This window comes from Physeter macrocephalus, chromosome 16 (assembly GCF_002837175.3).
Source record: "Physeter macrocephalus isolate SW-GA chromosome 16, ASM283717v5, whole genome shotgun sequence".
NCBI lineage: Eukaryota > Metazoa > Chordata > Mammalia > Artiodactyla > Physeteridae > Physeter > Physeter macrocephalus.
Window position 1 is genome coordinate 54950761 of NC_041229.1, and position 26223 is coordinate 54976983.

The 26223-nt window shown below is 38.3% G+C and overlaps 1 protein-coding gene and 1 non-coding gene across 3 annotated transcripts in view; one reads left to right on the plus strand and one right to left on the minus strand.

Moving 5' to 3' along the window:
• The window catches only part of INTS4 (integrator complex subunit 4), a 121761-nt gene that overhangs the window by 4562 nt on the left and 90976 nt on the right, over positions 1-26223 (plus strand). For both annotated transcript variants that reach the window (XM_007107239.4, XM_007107238.4), the window contains exons 2-3: positions 1227-1421; positions 16608-16725. In XM_007107239.4, the coding sequence (XP_007107301.1) occupies positions 1227-1421; positions 16608-16725 (313 nt within the window). The remainder of the gene's footprint in view (positions 1-1226; positions 1422-16607; positions 16726-26223) is intronic.
• LOC112066997 (U6 spliceosomal RNA) lies at positions 12008-12114 on the minus strand. Its single transcript, XR_002893015.1, has one exon. It is a non-coding gene; the product is annotated as a U6 spliceosomal RNA (small nuclear RNA).

Here is a 26223-nt window from a genome sequence, read left to right on the forward strand (position 1 = left end):
GGACGCGCAACCACTGCGCCACCAGGGAAGCTCCTTATGTAGGTTTATTCCTAGGTATTTTATTCTTTTTATTGCAATGGTGAATGGGATTGTTTCCTTAATTTCTCTTTCTGATCTTTCGTTTTTAGTGTATAGGAATGCAAGTGATTTCTGTGCATTAATTTTGTATCCTACAGCTTTACCAAATTCATTGATTAGCTCTAGTCGTTTTCTGATGATTACTATTGATTACAACTTTTATCTTCTGTTGTGATCCTCTCTATATCTACACACCAGGGCTTTACGTAAGCCCTGGAGTTACAGGTTCCCTTTTACATGAACTTTTTGGCACTCATCATATGTAACAGATGCATCTAGAATATGCTAGAATGCATAATAAACTAGAATGCATCTAGTTCTAGTTATGCACCATCCTTGGGAAAATTGAGAAAATAGTTACTCAGCTAATTTTGTGTGTTCTGTGGTTCAGATGAGGATCCCTGATTGAGATAGACTAGTGGTAGGTCATCATTTCTGTTTTACAGATGATAAAAATGTGAATCATGACGTACTTAGAATAGAGCAGCAGAGTTGGAATCAGAGACAACTTCTAATTCCACATCAATCATTCAGTAAATATTTGTTAAGTAGCTACAGTTTGCTAGGCATATGGCAATGTATTTTTTTCCTACACTGACCATCCTTCTAATAAAGGTAGAATGATTTGGGTGAAAATAGTCATCTGTTATGAGATGAAGATTTTTTTCCTCAGTGTAAGCTGCAGAGCATTCCCATTAGTTCTAGTTTTCTTAGGAGGCAAGGTGAGCCTAGTAAGTGCCTCAGCACAGTCTGAATATATTTGTCAAATTGAGATTTCTTTTCTAATGAGTGGAGCAGATCTTTTGTGTGTCCTCTTAACCCTAAAGCTACAACAATCCTAAGAGATAGGCAGAACAAAATATTCGTGGACCTTCTTTACAGAGAAAGAAACTGAGACTTAGAGAAGTTAAATAACTTGCCCAAAGCTGTAGGAGCTAGTGAAAAGCAAAATCGGGACTCATAGCTTTGTCTCCAGTTGGCTCCTTTCCCAGTTCATAACACTACTTTTTGTTTAGGCTGGGTCTGTTACCTAAATACATTATTTTGGTATAGGAAAAATTATTTCCATCAAACAAGGTAAAGTTAAATTTGCAAACTCTCTGTTTTCAGTCAAGTTTTCATGTTTTATCTTTCCTACCCTCTTGCAGCAACAGCAGGAGGAAATTGCTACTAAGAAACTCCGACTGACAAAACCAAGTAAATCTGCAGCACTCCACATAGATCTGTGTAAGGCTACCTCCCCAGCAGATGCTTTGCAGTACCTGCTTCAGTTTGCCAGGAAGCCTGTGGAGGCAGAAAGTGTGGAGGGAGTAGTCAGGATTCTCTTGGAACATTATTACAAGGTAAGAAGGTCTTGAGGACCTGATGGGAGTGTGTATGGGAGTATGTATAAGAGTTGTATCATGTGTCTGCGGAATGGGTTAATATGCAAAATAAATAATGTGTTCATTCAGCAGTCTTTTACTCTGTGTCTTCCATGTGCTAGTCACTGTGGATACAGAGATAAAAAAGATCCAAAAATATCCTATTATCAGAAGCTTACAGGGGCTTCCCTGGTAGCAGAGTGGGGACACGGGTTCCAGCCCTGGTCCGGGAAGATCCCACATTCTGTGGAGCAGCTAAGCCCGTGCACCACAACTATGAAGCCTGCACTCCTGGAGCCCGTGCTACACAGCAAGAGAAGCCACTGCATTGAGAAGCCCGTACACCGCAATGAAGAGTAGCCCTCACTTGCGGCAACTAGAGAAAGCCCACACACAGCAACGAAGACCCAATGTAGTCAAAAAAAAGAAGCTTACAGTATCTAGATGGAAACAGATGTGAATGATAAAATGCATCAAATTGCTCAGAGTACTGAGAGTGCATTGGAGTACAAAGGAGGAGTTAACTTCAACCATGACCCTTCTGTAACCAGATTTGTCTCTGGCATATAGTCCTCTCATCCTGCTGTTACTGCTTTAATTCAAGGCCCTCATATCTAACTGCAATAGCCTTTTTTTTTTAAACTGTTTTTTAGCTAAGTGACATTTTATTTCTCTATTCTCATAGGTTAGAAAAAAACATCAATTCATGCATAGTTAAATACAGGAAATATTTTAAGCAGAAAATGAAATTTGCAAAATGCGTTTATTTTTCAGTTTTTGTTTGTACGGAAGATCTGAAGTAAAAGAAGAAATAATTTTCAAATATTTGAATCACAGATGACTTCAAATTTTAAACTTTAGTATGAAAATTATTGAGCTTATAGAAGAGTAGAGAATACTGTATGAACTGCCAAGTACCCATCTTTGGGATTAAATAGTTATTAATATTTGTCAAATTTGCTCAATTTGTTTTCCTGAAGTTTTTTTTTAAAGTATCATAATATTATTCCCTAAATAGTTCAGTAAATACCTCTTACAAAGGGACACTTAAAAAATATAACCATCGGGCTTCCCTGGTGGCGCAGTGGTTGAGAGTCCGCCTGCCGATGCAAAAAAAAAAAAAAAAAAAAATATATATATATATATAACCATCTAACCACCTCAAGTAAAATTAAATTACTCCTTAACGTCATCTAACAAATAGTCCATATTCACATTCCTCTAGTTGTTCCCCAAATATCTTGTTATAGTTGATTTGTTCAAATCGAAATGCAAACTGTCTCCACACATGGCATTTGCTTTTTTAAAAATCTAGAACAATTTTTATTATTTTGGTGACATTGACCTGTTAAAGAAATTTGGTCAGTAGTTTTGTAAAATGCCTTGTTTTCTGAATTTATTTACTTTCTTGGTTAACTTGCTCCTCTATCTCCTGTATTTACTGTGAACTGAAAGTTAGATCTATAGACTTTGTTAGATCCCAGGTAAGCATATTTTTGAGAATTTTAAGAATACTTTATAGGTGATGATTTGTACTTCATATTTGCATCGGTCAGGATGCACATGTCTTGAAGTCCACCTTGCTTCCTATCTTTTTTCCTTTTAGTCTCTCTTTACATATATAATGTTCTAGCTTAATCAGAATGCTTGCAGTTTTCCAAAGACCTTGTATGTTTTCAGAAATCAGTGTCTTTTCACATGTTGTTACCTCAGCCACTGCCCTGTGATCTGGTCTGCCATTTTCTCTGTCAAGCATATTCCTTCCTCAGAGTCTTTCCACTTATGCTTCCTTCTGCCTGGAACACTTTCCTCAGATGTTCATATGTGTATTTCCCACTTCACTTGAAAAACTTCATTCAAGTCTTTGCTCAAATGTTACTTTTTCATTAAGGCCTTCCTTTATCCCTCTGTTTGAAACTCTGTATCCCACTCCAGCACGTTCTAGCCCCTTCCTTGATTTTGTTTTGTCCGTAGCACTTACCATTTTCTAATATTGTATATAATTTTCTCATTTATTTTGTTCCTGTCCATTTCCCTGTACTAGGATATAAGCTCCTCTTGAGCAATATGGGATTTTTTTCCTTCCAGTTTTATTGAGATATAATAGACATACAGCACTGTATAAGTTTAAAGTCGCAACATAATTATTTGATTTACATACATCATGAAATGCTTACCACAGTAAGTTTAGTGAACATCCATCATCTCATGCAGATCCAATATTAAAGAAATAGAAAAAAAAAAATTTTCCTTCTGTTAAGAACTCTTAGGATTTACTCTCTTTAACAACTTTAATATATAACATACAGCAGTGTTAATTATATTTATCATGTTGTATGTTACATCCCTAGTACTTTTTTATCTTATAACTGGAAGTTTGTACCTTTTGACTGCCTTCACCCAGTTCCCCTCCCCCCACCTCTGCCTCTGGTAACCACAGATCTGATCTCCTTTTCTATGGGTTTGTTTTTAAAGTATAACTGACCTACAACACTGTGTTAGTTCCTGTTACACAGCGTAGTGATTCAGTATTTCCATACATTTCAAAATGATCACCACAATAAGTTGAGTTATGATTTGTCACCATACAAAATATTAAATAGTTATTGACTATATTCCCCACCCTGTACATTTCATACCCATGACTCATTTATTTTGCAACTGGAAGTTTGTATCTCTTAATCTTCCTCACCTATTTCTCTCTTCCTCCCCAACCCCTTCCCCTCTGGCAAACACCTATGTATCTTGATATCTATGACTCTCTTTCTGTTTTGTTGTGTTTATTCATTTGTTTTGTTTTGTTGGTTCCACATGTAAGTGAAATCATCGTTGTCTTTCTCTGACTTATTTCACTTAGCATAATACCCTCTCAGTCCATCCATGTTGTCACAAATGGCAAGGTATCATTCTTTTTTATGGCTGAGTAATATTCCATTGTATATGTAAATCATGTCTTCTTTATCCATTCATTTATTGTTGGGCGCTTAACGTTACTTCTGAATCTTGGCTGTGATAATGCTGCAACAAACAAAGGGGTGCGTATATCTTTTAGAATTAGTATTTTCGTTTTCTTCTGATAAATACCCAGGGGTGGAATTGCTGGACTGTATGGAATTTTTTTTTTTTTTTTTTTTTTTTTTTTTTTTTTTGCGGTACGCGGGCCTCTCACTGTTGTGGCCTCTCCCTGTTGCATAGCACAGGCTCGGGACGCGCAGGCTCAGCGGCCATGGCTCACGGGCCCAGCCACTCCGCGGCATGTGGGATCTTCCTGGACTGGGGCACGAACCTGTGTCCACTGCATCAGCAGGTGGACTCTCAACCACTGCGCCACCAGGGAAGCCCTACTGTATGGAATTTTGTTTCCAACTTTTTGTTATGGAACATTTCAAATATATATACAATTAGAGAGAATAGTTTAATTCCCATGTACTCATTACCCAGCTTCAACAATTATCATTTTATGTCCAAATTTGTTTTATTCCCACCCCCACTCCTACTGTCCACTTCCATTTTCTCCACTCTCACCCTCTGCCAGATTCTTGTGAAAACAAATTCCTGGCATCGTATCATTTTATTCATAAATTTCAGTTTATATCTCTAAACAATAAAGACTCTTTTTAAAAACATCACAATACCGTTACCATGTCTAAAAGAAAAATTGGACTCAGGCATTCTGATGTCAGACCCCAAGCTCTTTAACCAAGCCCTGCTACGTGCATTAGTGTAGCAGATTCTAGCCTCAAAGGAAAGGAAGAGTGATAATAAATGGGTCTAGTTCTAGATTGATGCCTATAGTGTTTTTTTATTCTTTCTTTTATTTTATCCAGAAATGTGGTATCTTATATTTTAGTAGATAACTACTTTGGCTTCTGCTTTTCTCATCCAAGGTTTTCTGTAGCTGAACTTGTTAATATTTCACATGAGGGGTTCTTCACTTATACTACTGTGTTAGTTGCTGTGGAGGATGTTGAAGAACTGTGAGACATGTTCTTTGACCTTTAAGGGCCAGTAGTATAGTTGGTAGATCAAATAATATATGTGATATATAGACGGTAAGGGCTTGAGTTATTAATTAATTTATTTTTTTCATTCACTCTAAGTGTTCTGAATACTAATTCTGTGCCAGGCCTTGTGCTTCATGTTGATGCTACAGAGATTAATATATGATACCTGATCTGAGTCTAGCTGGGTAGATTAGACAAAAATGGATAATAATACAATGTTATAGGTGCTATGAAATCTGAGACAGGTTATGATATAACGTTAAAGAAGAGGGTAATCAATTGTACTTGGGAGCACGGGCCTAGAAGGGCATTATAGAGTAGTAATGATTGAAATGAATCTTAATCAGATTTTGGGCAATTGGAAAGTAGGAGGAAAGACGGTTTAGAAAGAAGGAGCAATTGTGAGCAAAGGCATCGAGATGTGAAATAACTTGTCATGTTAGATGAAATACAGGTAGTTTGGCTGGTGTAGATTTTATTTTATTTTATTATTTTTAAAATTAATTAATTATTTTTGGCTGCGTTGGGTACTTGTTACTGTGCGTGGGCTTTCTCTAGTTGCGGCGAGCGGGGGCTACTCTTCGTTGTGGTGCACCGGCTTCTCATTGCGGTGGCTTCTCTTGTTGCAGAGCACGGGCTCTAGGCCCACGGGCTTCAGTAGTTGTGCCATTTGGGCTCAGTAGTTGTGGCTTGCGGGCTCTAGAGCTCAGGCTCAGTAGTTGTGGCACACGGGCTTAGTTGCTCCGTGGCATGTGGGATCTTCCTAGACCAGGGCTTGAACCCATGTCTCCTGCATTGGCAGGCAGATTGTTAACCACTGCGCCACCAGGGAAGTCCCTGGTGTAGATTTTAGATTGAGAACTCTTTAAGAGATTAGACTAGAAATCTTGTCTAATGGAAGGTTCTTGTATTCTACCTTGGGGGTTTTTGTTTTAGACATGTCACTCTGGGGGCGGTATGGAGGATGGAGGAGCTGAATGAGGGCAAGGCGGGAGTTAGGGTGACCAACTAGGAGACTGATAAGTCTACAGCAAGATGAGGAAAGCCAGAACAAGGACAATTTTAATAGTGAGAAGAGCAGTTATTAGAGAGGCCTTCCCCCGAGGCAGTTTTAAGCTTAGGCATGAAGGGTACCAGGGGATAATTTCAGAAAGTAGAAGAACTTGAGTAAAGTATCTAGATGAAGAAAGATGTTACTAGGTCAGATACTCTCTTGCCTCCTTGCCTTCCTCTTATCTGCTAGACTTAGTACTTCTGTTTTCTCTGCTGCTCCCTTGTGTTTGGAGGTCTGTGACTCCATTCCAGACCATTGAAAGGCTATGTATCTTTTCTGTCCTCTTTCACTGCAGAATTAGAGTATTTGACTAATCTATTGTCTCTGAAAGACAATTACTTGATTTGATGATGTTATTTTAATGATTTGAAGTCCATAAAGAATTGGCTTTTATTTGTGTTCAAAACTGAATTTGGTATCTCCCTTCATTCTCCAGTCTTCCTTATAGCAAGAAATGTACCATCAACAATATAGACCCTTAAATCAGAAACCCAAGAAGGATCCTATATATAACCCTCACCCTTTCCTTTCTCCATATTCCCTTCCTCACCAACTCATGTTGATTTTACCTTCTAAATATCTCTTTAAGTCCATCTACCTCTCTGTTTCCATTACCTCAGTAATATAAACAACTGTCATATTTTTAATTTATTATTATTATTTTTAAATTTTTTGGCTGTACCACACAGCATCAGGATCTTAGTTCCCCAACCAGGGATCGAACCCGCACCCCCTGCAGTGGAAGTGCTGAGTCTTAACCGCTGGACCACCAGGGAAGTCCCAACTACCATATTTTTAAGCTTTATTATGAAATATAACATGTAAAGAATATGTAGAAAAACCTCATATAGCCTATTGATCAACATGAACACAGTATGTGACTACCATCCAGGTCAAGAAATGGAATGTAATCAGCCTCCCGTAGGCCCCCTCAAAACTCCTTCTAATTATTTCTCCCCCATTTCCCAAAGATAACCACTACTCTCCGGACTTTCGGGGTAAAAACTTCCTTTAAAAAATTTTTTTACCATTTAAACTTGTACTAAATACAGATTTATTTGGTAAAAGATACACTCCTTTCCTTCCTCCCTCCCTCCCTCCTTCCCTCCCTCTCTCTCTGTATGTATCTTTTTATGTGTGACTTTTGCTCAAAATTCTGTGAGATTTATCTATATTGTTAACTGTAGCTGTAGTTCATTCATTTTTCTACAGTATAAGATTTCATTGTATGAATATACCATAATTTATTCATTCTATTATTGATGGACATTTAGACTGTTTCCAGTTTTTAGCTATTATGAGAAATATTGCCACAAACATTTTTGTACAAGTCTCTTGGTGTGCATGGCTTGCATTTCTGTGTAGTATATACCCTGGAGTGGAATTACTGAGTCAACTGTTTTCCAAAGTGGTAATACCAGTTTACACTCGTATTAGCACTGTGTGAGAGTTCCAGTTGTTCCACATACTTTCCAATAGCTGGAATTGATTTTCTTCATTTTGACAATTCCTGTGGATGTGTAGTCACTGTGGCTTTAATTTGCATTCCTTAGATTACTATAAAGGGGAGCAACTTTAATATCTTTAACCGGATATTCTTTTGGGTAATACCTATTTATGTCTCTTGCCTATTTTTACAAATTTTTTTTTTTCTTCCTTATTGCTTTGTGGGAATTCTTTATATTCTGGGTACAAGTTCTTTGGTTATACATGTTACAAATATCTTCTCCCTTTTTAGTCCCTTAATGTTGTATTTTGATGAAAATAAGTTCTTAATGTAACCCAATTTGACAGTCTTTTCAGTTATATTTTGTGCTTTTCTTGTCTGATTGATATAAGGGTTTATCTACCCTGAGCTCATTAAGACATTTTGCTACATTATTACTAGAAGCTTATTATTTGTTTTTCATACATGGAATTGATTTGTGTGTGTGATGCTTTGGTGTATGGAAGTCCAAGTGCCCAGCACCATTTATTGAAAAGAATGTCCTTTCCCCATTGTTTTGCAGTACCACCTTTGTGGTAAATTAAGTGTCTGTATATGAGTGGGTATGTTTCAGGGCTGTCTATTCTACTGGTCTGTTTGTCTATTCTTATGCCAATACCATGCTGTCTTAGCATAACATTATAATAAATCTTGACATCTGGTAGGACAACTTCTCCCCCCTTGCTCTTCTTTAAGAATAGATTAATTGTTCTTGGTCTTTTAATTTCTTTATAAATTTTGAGCTGGACCAGGGCTGGAACCCGTGTCCCCTGCATTGGCAGGCAGATTCTTAACCACTGCACCACCAGGGAAGTCCTTTTGTACATCTTTTTGTTAGTTATTCCTAGATAGTTAATATTTTGTTATTGTAAATGATATGTTAAAAAATTTTTATTTTCTAACAGTACATAATGGATATTCAGAAATGCAATTGATTTTTGTTTATTAAATCCTATATCTAACAACCTTGCTAAGCTCATTTAACAATTTTAATAAATTATGTGTAGATTTTGGATTATTTACAAATAATCATATCAGCATATAATGGCTTTGTCTGATATTAATATTATGATACCAACTATCTCTTGATTAAAGTTTGCATGGTATACCTATTTCTACTTTTTTTTTTTTTTTTTTTTTTTCAGTATGTGGGCCTCTCACTGTTGTGGCCTCTCCTGTTGCGGAGCACAGGCTCTGGACGCGCAGGCTCAGCGGCCATGGCTCACGGGCCCAGCCGCTCCACGGCATGTGGGATCTTCCCGGCTGGGGCACGAACCCATGTCCCCTGCATCGGCAGGCGGACTCTCAACCACTGCGCCACCAGGGAAACCCTACCCTTTTATTAAATGCCTTCTATTTGTCTTACCTGCTCAGTGTTCTTTTCTTTTCTCTCATTTCTTGCCATCTTTTACATTGACTCTTTTAAAAAAATTCTCTCCTCCACCCCTTTTTTATTAGCTTGGGAGTTATACATTCTTTTACACTTCTTTTACTGGTTATAACCTAGGTATTACATGAATTCTCGACTGATCAAAGTCAAGTGTTAAATGGTACAGTTTCTATTTTGAACAATGCAAGGACTTTAACTTCATTTATTCACCTTTCTGACTTACATGTGTGAATGCAGTTTTATGTTTTAATTCTCCATTTTTCACTCTGGAAGACATTGTTATTTTCTACAGGCAATATTCATTTGGGTTTACCTATGTATTTCATTTACCCACATGTATTTATCATTGCTTTTCTTTCCTTCTTGTATCTGACTGTTTATTCATCTGGGATTATTTTCCTTTCGGCTGAAGAATACCCTCTGATATTTCCATTTATTGTGAGTTTACTGGTGGCACTCAGTGACAAATTCTTTGTGTTTGTTTGTATGGAAAAGTTTTAAGTTTCCCGTCCATTCTTTTTTGTTTTTTTGGCCATGCTGCATGGTTTGTGGGATCTTAGTTCCCCAACCAGCCACTGAACCCGGGCCACAGCAGTGAAAGTGCTGAGTCCTAACCACTGGACTGCCAGGGAATTACCTTTACGTCCCTTCTTTTTTTTAAAAAAAATTTATTTTATTTTATTTATTTTTGGCTGCTTTGGGTCTTTGTTGCTGTGCATAGGTTTTTCTCTAGTTGCGGCGAGTGGGGGCTACTCTTCGTTGCGGTGCGTGGGCCTCTTATTGCGGTGGCTTCTCTTGTTGTGGAACATGGGCTCTAGGCGCTCGGGCTTCAGTAGTTGTGGCTCACAGGCTCTAGAGCACAGGCTCAGTAGTTGTAGTGCACGGGCTTAGTTGCTCCATGGCATGTGGGATCTTCCTGGACCAGGGCTTGAACCAGTGTCCCCTGCATTGGCAGATGGATTCTTAACCACTGCGCCACCAGGGAAGCCCCTACCTCCCTTCTTGAATGGTGTTTTTGCTGTGTGTAGAATTTTAGATTGGCTGTTTTTCTTTATTTATTTGTTTTTAGTACTTTAAATATATCATTGTATTGTTTCCGTTGAGAAGTCACATGTCAGTCATTATTTATCCCTTTGAGGAGTAATCTGTCTTCTTTTTCTTTGTCTGCTTTAGGAGTTTTTGCTTCTTATGGTTTTCAGCAATTTTTCTGGCATGTGCCTAAATGTGGATTTCTTTTCATTTATCCTACTTAGGGTTCATAGTGTTTGTTTTATTATATGTGGCTTTGTACTTCTAATCAGAAAGGTTCTTGGCCATTATTTCTTCACGTTTTGCTTTTCTCTCATTCTCTTCCTCCTCTCCTTTTGGGACTCCAATTATATGTATGATAACCATTTCATTTTATCCTATTACCTGCTTTTCTGAATTTTCTTTCTTTTGTCTTTTGATGCTTAATTCTGGACCTGTCTTCCAGTTCACTAATTCTGTGTTCACCTTGTCTAATCTGCTCCTAAACCTATCTGTTGTTTCTTAATTTCATTTATTGCTTTTTATCATTTCTATAATTAAAAGTTTTAGTTCTCTGGTGAATTCCCAATTTTGACTTTTATCTCTTTGAACATACTAAGCAGAGTTAAAGTCTGTGTCTGATTACTTCAGTAAATGGAGTGCCTGTGGCTATGTCTTATCATTTTTATTCATGTCATATGATCCCCTAGTGTGCCTTTTTTCTTATTGCATTAGGCAGTGTATTTCTAAAATTGTTTGTAAAAATAATTTGAGGCTTAGGATGACTTAATTTTTGTCCAGAGAGGATTTGTTTCTGTCTATTCATCCAGGAAGACCTTATTCTTGTTTTAGGAATTGAGGTGATTCAAAGATGAGCTGCAGTCTCTACCAAAGTCGATGTATTTTTATTTTATTCTCACTTATATTATTGTAGCATTTGGAGATCCTAATCCAAAGTGATTGGGTTTATTAGGCTACCCCTGCTCATCCTCCTACTCTCAGCCTTATACACTTACCATTGTGCCCCTACCCTTACCTGGCTGTTGGAAACACTGCTTACTTTACCTCTTATATATCCATCCCCTCACCTCCCACAGTTGGCAGACGTCTCCAGAAAAAGCAGCCCAAACTGCTTTGGAGAACCTTCTTGGGTCTGTGACCTTCCTTGCATGATCCTGATTCTTTAATTCTTATTTATCTTTTTTCTTTCAAATATCTTCAAATACACACACAAGTATATATGCACATATACACACACATATACATATGTGTGTGTATACATGTACACACTTGTATATGTGCATGTATATATTCATGTACAAACACATATGTTTTTCTTTTTTGGCATCCATAGTACCATTCTAGTTTTCCTTAGCGGGAAGGTTGTTCTGTATTATCTAGCCTGCCCGTAACGTAAGTGGGAGTCTTGCCATTGTCTTTTGCTGGACTATTGCGGTATACTCTTTCTTTTCATGTATTAATTTTTATTTAATTTATTAAAAGATTGAATGGAAAGATGAATAATTCTTTGGAACCATTCAACTTCTTTTGCTGTTCTATAATTTTTTTAATCAAATACTCCTTTTTTTATTTTTTGCTGCTCAAAGGATTAAATTTTTTTTCAGAAATATGGACTGCTTCATGAATTTGTGTGTCATCCTTGCATGGGAGCCATGCAAATTTTCTCTCTATTGTCCCAGTTTTAGTATATGTGCTGCCAAAGCGAGCACCACAATTACTCTTAATTTGTCTCTCTGGCTACTTTTGCCCCTTCCAATCCAATGTTTATATTGAGGCTGGTTTGGTATTTCAAAAATTTGAATCTGTTTATGTCACTCTCCTCGTTATAGTTTTTCAAAGGATTTTTATTGTTCTTAGGACAAAGACTATTCATTTGTTTATTCAACAGTGAACAAATATGTATTGAATTCCTGCTACATTCTGGGCACTATCAGAGGCACTTGCCATAATTCTCAAAAAGTTGTGGCACCTGCTTGCCTCTGTAGCTGCATTTCATGCTAGTCTACATTTTAGCCACATTGCCCCCTTTTTCAGTTCTGGAAGCTGTGGTGTTCTTTCATGACTGAGAGCATTCATTTATTCTTTTCTCTCTGCCTCAAATTAAAGTCTGTGTTTGTTATATTATATGCCTTCGTAGAACTCTTTACTTTTCCTTTACAGTACAACTTTGTAATTATGTATTTGGACATTACTTGACAACTGTCTGCCTTGCCCATTAAAACTTAAAGTTCCATGAGGGCAGTGTATCCCCATGGCCAAACACAGTGGCTCCTTGTAAGTACTCAGGAAATCCTGTTGAACAGATGATGGATGAATTATTTAATTCACCGAGTGAATTAAGTAGGACACGTGGCTTTTCCTTGTCCTATACTCTTCCCTTTATTTTTATCAGAATGTACGAAGTGCTTTCTGGGCATTCTGCTTGTCACTTTAGCAGCTCACAGGTTGGTTGGGGAAACAGACACAATTCACATAATACACTGTGATAATTATAGTGCACTGGTGAGAAGCATGATAAAGGGTTGCACCAGGCTGCTTGGGTGGTCCAAGGGGAAGGGCACTGTTGTCCAGTTCAGGCATCAGAGACAAACTTCCTGGGGTTGCTGACACCTGAGGGGCAGGAGGGAGTGGCTGTGGGAGGCAGGGAGAGCAATTTAGGCAGAGGAGCAATCTGAGCAGAAGTACAGAAGCTTGAAGCCTCATGGCATCACTGGTGGGGAATTGTGGGAGCTGACATACGGGACAGTCTTGGTAGGCCGTTGTGGCATGCTCAGCAGCTCAGGCTTCTTTCCATAGGAAACTGGAAGCTTTTGAAGGGTTATGAATGTTTGTGTGGAGTTTTAAATTTAACATTCTTTTAAAAACCCCAACTGTAGCATTTATTGTAACAAATTCAAGCAGTATAGAAGTGTATAAAATAAAGAATGAGACTTGCCTCTGCAAATAAAAAAGTTAGAAAACAAAATACACTCTCCAGAGATTACTCTGGAGAGAATCACTGTAACAGATGTGTATGCATTCTTAAATGCAGCATTTTAGAATCTTCCATATTCTGGGTTTGCAACATTCTTCTGCCTGGAATGCTGCTTCCCTAAAACTTCCTATTGCTCTCTGTCTCACTCAGTTAAGTGTCCGTTCAAAAGTCATATCCTGGGCTTCCCTGGTGGCGCAGTGGTTGAGAGTCCGCCTGCCGATGCAGGGGATACGGGTTCGTGCCCCGGTCTGGGAGGATCCCACATGCCGCGGAGCGGCTGGGCCCGTGAGCCATGGCCGCTGAGCCTGCGCGTCCGGAGCCTGTGCTCCGCAACGGGAGAGGCCACAGCAGTGAGAGGCCCGTGTACCGCAAAAAAAAAAAAAAAAAAAAAAAAAAGTCATATCCTTAGAGTGGACTTTCCTCACTATCCTGTCTATAATAGCCTCTCCACATTACTCTTTAACCTCTGACACACGTCGTTTTTCTTCAGAATGCTTACCATCTGAAATTACATATTTTCTTTTGCCAGTCTTTATTTTTTAATTTTTTATTCTTTTTGGCTGAGCCACATGGCTTGCACGATCATAGTTCCCCGACCAGGGATTGAACCTGGGCCCATAGCAGTGAAAGCACCAAGTCCTAACCACTGGACCACCAGAGGATTCCCTCTTTCGCCAGTCTTATCCACTTGAATATAAGCGCTATGAGAGCAGGGATTGCTTCTGTTTTATTCACCGTTGTATCCCCAGCAGCTAGAATGATGCTTGGCGCATAGTAGGTACTCCTTGAATGTTTGTTGAATGAGTAAATTAATTTGCATTTTAGATAGAATAAGTACTTTCATGTGATTTTTCTAAAAAGTTAACTTTTTTCTTTTTGTAAATTTACAAACATACACAAAAGGAGAGAAAATAATATGAGCCTTCCAGTGTTCCTCATCCAGCTGCAACAATTATCAACATTTTGCTGTTCTTGTTTGGTGCATTCCCCTACTTTTTTGGGGGTGGGGCAAATCCCAGGCAACATATCATTTTACCTATAAACAATTATCTGTGTTTAACAAATTAGGACTTTTTTTAGGACTTAAAAAATATGATACTTAACAATAATCCTTAATAGTGTATAATACCTAGTCCATGTTCAGTTTTCACTGATTGTCTTAAAGTCTTTTTACAGTTGGTTTGTTTGAGCAGGATTCACACATTGCATTTGGTTAGTTTAGCTATCCTTTTCAGTTTCTTTTAATCTGTAGCATTCTCCCCCTCCCCACCTTTTCTTTCCCATGATATTTATTGTTTAAAAACCAGGCATTTTGGGGCTTCCTTGGTGGCACAGTGGTTGAGGATCTGCCTGCTAATGCAGGGGACATGGGTTCGAGCCTTGGTCTGGGAGGATCCCACATACTGCGGAGCAACTAGGCCTGTGAGCCACAACTACTGAGCCTGCGCGTCTGGAGCCTGTGTTCCGCAACAAGAGAGGCCGCGATAGTGAGAGGCCCGCACACCGCGATGAAGAGTGGCCCCTGCTTGCCGCAACTAGAGAGGGCCCTTGCGCAGAAACGAAGACCCAACACAGCAAAAATAAATAAAAAATAAATTAATAAACTCCTACCCCCAACATTTTCTTTAAAAAAAAACACCAAAAAACAAAAAAAGAGGCATTTTACCCTGTGGAATTTCCCATATTCTGGGCTTGGTGATTGCATCCTTATTTTTCACATGTTTTTAATTTGCTCTTTATGGTACCTATCGGAGTACCATATTCATAGGGATTCAGTTCAGGTTTTATTACCCTCCACATGAAAGGACTGATGATCAGAGAGGAAGGAAGGAAGGGCATTAATATTTGATTGCCTTCTGTATGCCCATTTCTGTGTGAGTTGTTTTCCTCTCAGTAGCTGTTTGAGGTTGTTATTAGCCCCATTTCACAGATGAGGCTTAAGAAATTAATTAGCCTGTTCAAGATATATAGCTATTACATAGTGAGTCCAGGCTTCACACCTCAATCTGGCCAATTTCAAAGCCCTTTCTCCTTCTGCTGCACTCCACAGCTTAAGTTCCCAAGAAAATGACTTTCCCAAGGTTGAACATTTGGTAAGTGGTGTGCCAGGATTCAGGGTCTTCTGACTGCATATCTTTTGTCCCTTCTCCTGCTTCAGGCCTTCTTGTTGTGCCCAGTTAACCTCCTTAGAAACTGGGGTCACATCTAGAAGGTACTTCATCTTTTGAGCGTATATTTAAGTAATTTTGTCCTTGGAACAGAAATGCTTACTTAATCTTAGCATTGGCAAGGTTCTTTTTTTTTTTTCTTCATTTTACCTATGTTTATTGAACATCTGTCTACTTAGTGCCCGATATTGTGCTACATACTTGTGATATGGTGATAAACAAAAAGACATGTTCCTTTCTGTCTTTGGGGGAAATTTCTCACCATAGGAATCTTGGTGCAAATTAGAGACCACCTCCTGATATTGAAGCTAAATGGGCCACACTAACTCATTTCTTAGTCTCTCTTGCCCTGGGCCCCAGACCCAGGACCTAGACCCAGACAATGATTCACCTGCCCCAGACTTTTCTTTAAAATATTTATTTATTTATTTGGCTGCGCTGGGACTTACTTGTGGCACGCGGGATCTTTGTTGCTGCGTGCAGGATTTTTAGTTGCGTCATGTGGGATCTAGTTCCCTGACCAGGGATTGAACCTGGGCCCCCTGCATTGGGAGCACGGTCTTAACCACTGGACCACCTGGTCAGTCCCATCACCTGCCCTAGGCTTCTGATCAGGATCTGGTGATCCAAAAAAACACAGGTAGAACGAAAACTTCTTTCTGGTGATAGCAGTAGTAGCTGCAGTACCCAATTTCTGGGGGCTCCAAAAACAGTGGTGCTGACAGCAATGTTGAGTGCCCAGTGCTGGCAGTGTTGGTGGTCCAAGTTGCTGCAACTCATGTCTAATGTGACTGCACAGTGGAGGAAAGGTACTTTTAATCTCAAAAGCACACATCTCGTTAGAAGTTAATGACATCAGGAAGGCATAAAATATTCCCATTCACTTTGCAGTATTTAGGTGTAACATACAGATTGAGAAAAACTTTCTGCCCCCAAAGCATATAAAGTTAATTTTTCAGAAATAAAGCTTAAGAATACTTGTTGACTCTGTTTTGAGATATTAGTTTCCCATGTTCCTGAGAGTAGAGCATCAATGTAACAATAGGTTCTTTTGTTTCAGGAGAATGATCCATCTGTGAGACTGAAAATTGCATCATTGTTGGGTTTACTGTCAAAGACTGCAGGATTTTCACCAGACTGCATTATGGATGATGCCATTAACATCCTGCAGAATGAAAGTAAGTTGCAATTTAAAAGCTGTATAGGGAATTCCCTGGCTGTCCTGTGGTTAGGACTGAGCTGCCACTGCAGGGGGCACGGGTTTGATCCCTGGTTGGGGAACTAAGACCCCATATGCTGCACGGAGTGGCCAAAAAAAAAGAAAAAAAAATGCTGTATAATTAGATCAGAAATCTTTAGTTCCTTTTGTATACAATGTAGAACAAAATTTTGTTGTGTTGGTGGTTATTGAAAAGGAATTTGAGGATGATTCAATAAAACCATGTACATATATTTACACTAGAGTTAAAATACAGGTTTGTCTCTTAATAGCTATCATTTATTGATCTCTACTAAGTGCCACATACTTAAGGTAGTTTACATTTGACATAAGATAGATACTATTGTCCCTATTTTATAGGTTGGGAAACTGAAGCTCAGAGAAGTTAACTAACTTGTTCAAGGTTACATAGTATGTGACAGAGTTGATGTTTTGTTGACTGTGCCTACTAACTCAGAAACTGTGGGAGGTGCTGCCCTGGTCATGGGGTCCCCCACAATTTACTGCCTATAAAGGCAACATCTCCCAAGTCTCATATGTTGTTACCTTTTCTGTTTGTTCCTTATTGATGACCACTAAAATTATTCTCAGTGTTTAGGTGAAAAGGAAAACTATTTTACCTTAAAAAATTTTTTTGATTATCTAGTTTTATTTATGTACAAGATTTTCTTATAGGGTTAGTGCCTCATTGCCTTGATATTTATTCTAAAATTAAAATGAAATCCTTTGTGGCTGTTTCTGAAAGTACTATAGTTTTGTTTGAATTGTTTGTAGTTTCAAAAAATAGTTTTATTTCATTTTAGGGTATACATATTTAAACAAATATTGATTATTTAAATATTGGACAACATTTAGTCTATCAACTTGAGGTTATGAGAGTAATAAAGGTCCAGTGAACTCAAGAGACAATCTAAATTCACTTATTGTACAACTGTTTAATGATAACAAATACCTTATATAAGTGGCCCATGGGTTGAAGTTGAGAATTTTTTATTTTGTTAGAAGCAACTTTAAATTTTACCTGTATTGAATTTTTTTTTAACCTGTATTGAATTTTGACCCAAGAGTTTTAATTCACAGGAAACAATCAAAATATATTAAAAATTTTTTTTTGGCATTTATTGAAATGCCAATGTAATGACATTAGGGAGAAATTTAAAAAATATTCCTATTACTACCATAAAACAATTTGATGGGGGCGGAGTCAAGATGGCAGACTAGGAGGGCACGGAGTTCGCATCTCTGCACAGCTAGGGCACCTACCAGGCACTGGTGGGGGACCACAGACATTGAAGGGGATGGTAGGAACCCCCGAGTGACTGGGTAGGACATGTGGGGGAGTGAGGAGGAAGGAGAAGTGGAGGTGGGATGGGACTGGTGCCCCTGAGGGGCGGCTGGGGGAGGGGAGGGGTTCCCAGACCACGTGGGGCCCATCCATGGTTAGGGGATCAACAGGGACAGGGGAGACCCTTGGGAGAGGGGAGGAATGGAAGGGAACACAGCCAGCATTTCCCTGCCCAGCATTTCCCAGCATTTCCTTGGGCCCGTGGGGAGCCTGCTGAGGTACTGGGCCTAATCCTCCGCCCTCAGAGGTCCAGCAGTGCTGGGCCTAAGCTCCATCCACACACCCCCAACCAGGGCCTTACATCTGAACTCCGAACTCTGCACACCAAGGCCCCCCTCAGGCCGTGCTGCCTTTCCCCACAGGTGCTATGCCTAGGATCCCCCACACTAAACCCCACCCCTGCCTAAGTTCCACCCCTGCCTAAGCTCTGCCTACACAGCCAGGGATCTTTTTTTTTTTTTTTAGGTTGTGTTTCTGTTTTAACTTGTTGTTGATTCATTTATATTTTTATTTTTCTAATTTTATTTTATTCTTTATAGTTTGTTATTCTGCTCCTTTTGGTTTGTTCCTTTTTTTCTTTTTTCTTTTTTCTGTTGTGGTTCTGTTTTACCTTGTTGTAGTTGTTTCACTTATATTTTTATTTTTCCTAATATATATTTTTGTTTTTGTAATTTTATTTTATTTTTTATTTCTGTTATTGTATTGCTCCTTTTTGTGTGTGTGTGTTTTGTTTTGTTTTTCTATTGCTATGCTGTGTGGCTTGCAGGATCTTGGTTCCCAGACCGGGGGTTGGGGCTGAGCTCCTTGGTGGGAGTGCTGAGTCCAAACTGCTAGACTAACAGAGAACCTCAGACCCCAGGGAATATTAATTGGAGTGAGGTCTCCCGGAGGTCCTCATCTCAGCACCAAGACCTGGCTCTACCCAACTGCCTGCAAATTCCAGTGCTGGACGCCTTAGGCAAACCAGTGAGGCAGGAATACAGCCCCATACATCAGAAAAAATGAGACGACAGAAAAATATGTTACAGATGAAGGAGCAAGGTAGAAACCTACAAAACCAAATAAATGAAAAGTTAATAGGCAACCTACCTGAAAAAGAATTCAGAGTAATGATAGTAAAGGTCTAAAATCTTGGAGATAAAATGGAGGCATGGATTGAGAAGATACAAGAAATGTTTAACAAAGACCTAGAAGAGCTAAAGAACAAACAAACAGTGATGAACAACACAATAACTGAGATGAAAAATACACTAGAAGGAATCAATAGTAGAATAAATGAGGCAGAACATTAAGTAAGTGAGCTGGAAGATTGAATGGTGTGAATAACTGCAGAGGAGCAGAATAAAGAATAGAGAATGAAAAGAATTGAGGACAGTCTCAGAGGTCTCTGGGACGACATTAAACACACCAACATTCGAATGATAGGGATCCCAGAAGAAGAAGAGAAAGAGAAAGGGTCTGAGAAAATATTTGAAGAGATTACAGTCGAAAACTTCCTTAACATGGGAAAGGAAATAGCCACCCAAGTCCAGGAAGCACGGAGTCACATACAGGACAAATCCAAAGAGAAACATGCCAAGACACATGTTAATCAAACTATCAAAAATTAAATACAAAGAAAAAATATTAAAAGCAGTGAGGGAAAAACAACAAATAACATACAAGGGAATCCCCATAAGGTTATCAGCTGATTTTTCAGCAGAAACTCTGCAGGCTAGAAAGGAGTGGCAGGATATGTTTAAAGTGATAAACGGGAAAAACCTACAACCAAGATTAGTCTACCCAGCAAGGATCTCATTCAGATTTGACGGAGAAATCAAAAGCATTACAGACAAACAAAAGCTAAGAGAATTCAGCACCACCAAACCAGCTTTACAACAAATGCTAAAGGAACTTCTCTAGGTGGGAAACACAAGACAATAAAAAGACCCACAAAAGCAAACCCAAAACAAGTTAAAAAATAGTAATAGGAACATACATGTTGGTAATCACCTTGCATGTAAATAGATTAAATGCTCCAACGAAAAGACAAAGACTGGCTGAATGGATACAAAAACAAGATCTGTATATATGCTGTCTACAAGAGACCCACTTCAGACCTAGGGACACATGCAGACTGAAAATGAGGGGATGGAAAAAGATATTCCATGCAAATGGAAATCACAAGAAAGCTAGAGTAGCACTCATATCAGATAAAGTAGAGTTTAAAATAAAGACTGTTACAAGAGATAAGGAAGGACACTACATAATGATCAAGGGATCAATCCAAGAAGAAAACATAACAATTGTAAATATTTATGCACCCAACATAGGAGCACCTCAGTACATAAGGCAAATGCTAACAGCCATAAAAGGGGAAATCGACAGTAACACAATAATAATAAGGGACTTTAACACCCCACTTTCACCAATGGACAGATCATCCAAAATGAAAATAAATAAGGAAACACAAGCTTTAAATGACACATTAGAACAGATGGACTTAATTGATATTTATAGGACATTCCATCCAAAAACAACAGAATACACTATCTTCTCAACTGCACACGGAACATTCTCCAGGATAGATCACATCTTGGGTCACAAATCAAGCCTTGGTAAATTTAAGAAAATTGAAATCATATCAAGTATCTTTTCCAACCACCGTGCTATGAGACTAGATATCAATTACAGGAAAAAAACTGTAAAAAATACAAACACATGGATTCTAAACAATATGCTGCTAAATAACCAAGAGATCACTGAAGAAATCAAAGAAGAAATTTTTAAAAACTTAGAAACAAATGGCAATGAAAACACAATGATCCAAAACTTATGGGATGCAGCCAAAGCAGTTTTAAGAGGGAAGTTTATAGCAATTCAGGCTCACCTCAAGAAACAAGAAAAATCTCAAATAAACAATCTAACCTTACACCTAAAGCAACTAGAGCAAGAAGAACAAAGAAAACCTAAAGTCAGTAGAAGGAAAGAAATCATAAAGATCAGAGCAGAAATAAATGAAATAGAAATGAAGAAAGCAATAGTGGAGATCAATAAAACTAAAAGTTGGTTCTTTGAGAAGATGAACAAAATTGATACCTTCAGCCAGACTCATCAAGAAAAAAAGGGAGAGGACTCAAATCAATAAAATTAGAAATGTAAAAGGAGAGATTACAACTGACACCTCAGAAATACAAAGGATCATAAGAGACTACTACAAGCAGCTATATGCCAATAAAATAGACAACCTGGAAGAAATAGAAAAATTCTTGTCAAGGTGCAACTTTCCAAGACTGAACCAGGAAGAATTAGAAAATATAAACAGAACAATCACAAGTAATGAAATTGAAACTGTAAAAATCTTACAACAAACAAAAGTCCAGGACCAGATGGCTCCACACGGGAATTCTGTCAAACATTTAGAGAAGAGTTAACACCTATCCTTCCAAACTCTTCCAAAAAATTGCAGAGGTAGGAACATTCCCAAACTTGTTCTATGAGGCCACCATTGCCCTGATACCAAAACCAGACAAAGATATCACAAAAAAGAAAATTACAGACCAATATCACTGATGAACATAGACACAAAAATCCTCAACAAAATACTAGCAAATGGAATCCAACAGCACATTAAAAAGATCATACACCATGAACAAGTGGGATTTACCCGAGGGATGCAAAGATTCTTCAATATATGCAAATCAATCAATGTGATAAACCATATTAACAAATTAAAGAATAAAAACCATATGATCATCTCAATAGATGCAGAAAAAGCTTTGGACAATATTCAACACCCACTTATGATGAAAACTCTCCAGAAAATGACCAAGAGGGAACCTACCTCAATATAATAAAGGCCATATATGACCAACCCTCAGCAAACATCATTATGGTGAAACACTGAAAGCATTTCCTCTAAGATCAGGAACCAGACAAGGATGTCCACTCTCACCAGTGTTATTCAACATAATATTGAAAGTCCTAGCCATGGCAGTCAAGAGAAGAAAAAGAAATAGAAGGAATACAAATTGGAAAAGAAGAAGTAAAACTGTCACTGTTTGCAGATGACATGATACTATACATAGAAAATCCTGAAGATGCCACCAGAAAACTACTAGAACTAATCAATGAATTTCGTAAGGTTGCAGGGTACAAAATTAATGCACAGAAATCTCTTTCATTCTTATACAGTAATAGAAAAGATCTGAAAGAGAAATTAAGGAAACACTCCCATTTACCATTGCAACAAGAATAAAATACCTAGGAATAAACGTACCTAAGGAGGTAAAAGAGCTGTACTCAGAAAACTATAAAACACTCATGAAGGAAATCAAAGATGACGCAAATAGATGGAGAGATATACCATGCTTCTGGATTGGAAGAATCAACATTGTGAAAATGACTGTACTACCCAAAGCAATCTACAGATTCAGTGCAGTCGCTATCAAACTACCAGTGGCATTTTTCATGGAACTAGAACAAAAAATCTTAAAATCTGTATGGAGACACAAAAGACCCTGAATAGCCGAAGCAATCTTGAGGGAAAAAAACAGAGCTGGAGGAATCAGGCTCCTGGACTTCAGACTATACTACAAAGGTACAGTAATCAAAACAATATGGTACTGACACAAAAACAGAAATATGGATCAATGGAACAGGATAGAAAGCCCAAAGATAAACCCACGTGCTTAGGGTCAACTAATCTATGACAAAGGAGGCAAGGGTATACAATGGAGAAAAGACAGCCTTTTCAATAAATGGTGTTGGGAAAATTGAACAACTACATGTAAAAGAATGAAATTAGATCATTACCTAACACAATATACAAAAATAAACACAAAATGGCTTAAAGACCTAAATGTAAGGCCAGACACTATAAAACTCTTAGAGGAAAACATAGGCAGAACACTCTATGACATAAATCACAGCAAGATCCTTCTTGACCCGCCTCCTAGAGAAATGGAAGTCGAAACAAAAATAAACAAATAGGACCTAATGAAACTTAAAAGCTTTTGCATAGCAAAGGAAACCATAAACAAGAGGAAAAGACAACCCTCAGAATGGGAGAAAATATTTGCAAATAAAACAACTGACAAAGGATTAATCTCCAAATTTTACAAGCAGCTCGTAAATTGATACAGCCACTATGGAGAACAGTATGGAGGTTCCTTAAAAACTAAAAATAGAATTACCATATGACCCAGCAATCCCACTACTGGGCATATACCCAGAGAAAACCATAATTCAGAAAGACACATGCACACCAATGTTCATTGCACCTCTATTTACAATAGTCAGGACGTGGAAGCAACCTAAGTGTCCATCGACAGATGAATGCATAAAGAAGATGTGGCACATATATACAATAGAATATTACTCAGTCATAAAAAGAAATGAAATTGAGTTATTTGTAGTGAGGTGGATGCACCTAGAGTCTGTCTTACAGAGTGAAGTAATTCAGAAAGAAAAACAAATACCGTATGCTAACACATATATATGGAATCTAAAAAAAAAAAAGGAAAAGGTTATGAAGAACCTACGGGCAGGACAAGAATAAAGATGCAGACGTAGAGAATGGACTTGAGGACACGGGGAGGGGGAAGGGTAAGCTGGGACGAAGTGAGAGAGTGGCATGGACATATATACACTACGAAATGTAAAATAGATAGCTAGTGGGAAGCAGCTGCATAGCACAGGGAGATCAGCTTGGTGCTTTATGACCACCTAGAGGGGTGGGATAGGAAGGGTGGGAGGGAGACGCAAGAGGGAGGAGATATGGGAATATATGTATATGTATAGCTGATTCACTTTGTTATACAGCAGAAACTAACACACCATTGTAAAGCAGTTATACTCCAATAAAGATGTTAAAAAAGAAAAACGATTAAAGACATAAATGTTAAGATCGGACACTATAAAACTCTTAGAGGAAAACATAGGAAAAACTCTCTTTAACATAAATCACAGCAAGTCCTTTTATGACCCACCTCCTAGAGTAATGAAAATAACAATGGGAGACAATATTTGCAAATGAAACAACGGACAGAGGATTGATCTCCAAAATATACACGCAGCTCATGCAGCTTAATATCAAAGAAACAACCAACCCAATCAAGAAATGGGTGGAAGACCTAAATAGACGTTTCTCCAAAGAAGACATACAGATGGCCAAGAGTCACATGAAAAGATGCTCAACATCACTAATTTTTAGAGAAATGCAAATCAAAACTACAATGAGGTATCACCTCTCACTAGTTAGAATGGGCATCATCAGAAAATCTACAAACAACAAATGCTGGAGAGGGTGTGGAGAAAAGGGAACCCTCTTGCACTGTTGATGGGAATGTAAATTGATACAGCCACTATGGAGAACAGTATGGAGGTTCCTCAAAAAACTAAAAATAGAACTACCATATGACCCAGCAATCCCACTACTGGGCATATACCCTGAGAAAACCTTAATTCAAAAAAGACACATGTACCCCGATATTCATTGTAGCACTACTTACAATAGCCAGGACATGGAAACACCTACATGTCCATCGACAGATGAATGGATAAAGAAGATATGGTATGTATATTTAATGGAATATTACTCCGCCATAAAAAGAAATGAAATTGCGTTATTTGTAGAGATGTGGATGGAGCTAGAGTTTGTCATACAGAGTAAAGTAAGTCAGAGAGAGAAAAACAAATATTGTATATTAATGCATATATGTGGAAACTAGAAAAATGGTACAGATGTACCTATTTTCAGGACAGGAATAGAAATGCAGAAGTAGGGAACAGACATGTGGACACAGAGGGGGAAGGGGAGGGTGGGATGAAGATTAGGTTTGACATATATACACTACCATGTGTAAAATAGATAGCTAGTGGGAACCTGCTGTATAGCACAGGGAGCTCAGCTTGGTGCTCTGTGATGACCTACAGGGGTGGGATGGGGGGTTGAAGGAGGTCCAAGAGGGAGGGGATATATGTTTACATACAGCTGATTCACTGTACAGCAGAAACTAACACAACATTGTAAAGCAATTATACTCCAATAAACAAAAACATAAACAAACAAAAAAATTTGTTTTACATATTACCTTTTACTTATATAAGTTTTATATGGTTGTACTTATAGGGAATGCATTATTTTCTGTTTTAGTATATTTACTTAATATGTAATCTTCCCATTTTTGTACATTACCTTCATAAAAATTAGGGTGTTGATAATATATTAAATACTAACAGGTATTTTTTTTGCTGTTGTAGAGAGTGGCAAAATGGCAAAAAAAAATATTTCTTTTAAAAGCACCAAAACAGGGACTTCCCTGGTGGTCCAGTGGTTAAGACTTCTTCTTCCAATGCAGGGGGTGTGGGTTGGATCCCTGGTTGGGTAACTAAGATCTCACATGCCCTGGGGCCAAAAAACCAAAGCATGAAACAGAAGTAATATTGTAACAAAATTCAACAAAGACTTTAAAAATGGTCCATATATAAAAAAAGAAGTCTTAAAAGCACCAAAACAATTACATTGTGTCAGTATACAAGTATCCTTTTTTTCCTGTGCAAAATTCTTACAGAAGCTATACTTGGAAGAATTTCATACTTTATGATTGGGGATTTCATAGAACCATAAACTTTTTGAGCTATAAATGGCCTTATAGGGATCATCTTGTCTAATTCCTTCATTTTGCAGATGACAGACTCTAGGTCCCAGAGAGATGAAATTAGTTGAAGTGAGTTGGTCTAGCTAAAAGAAGTAGCAGGACTGAGGACTTAGTGCAGTGCTCTTTCTTATGGACCATGGTTTAACCAAAAACACTTACCTCTAAAATAGAAACATTACAAGAGAGAATTAATTTTTTTTTTTTTTTTTTTTTGCGTTACGCGGGCCTCTCACTGTTGTGGCCTCTCCCATTGCGGAGCACAGGCTCTGGACGCGCAGGCTCAGCGGCCATGGCTCACGGGCCTTGCCGCTCCGCGGCATGTGGGATCTTCCCGGACCAGGGCACGAACCCGTGTCCCCTGCATCGGCAGGTGGATTCTCAACCACTGCGCCACCAGGGAAGCCCGAGAGAATTAATTTTGATTCAAACCTCATCCTAGCCAAATTATGCAGTATTCATGGAAATAGCTGTT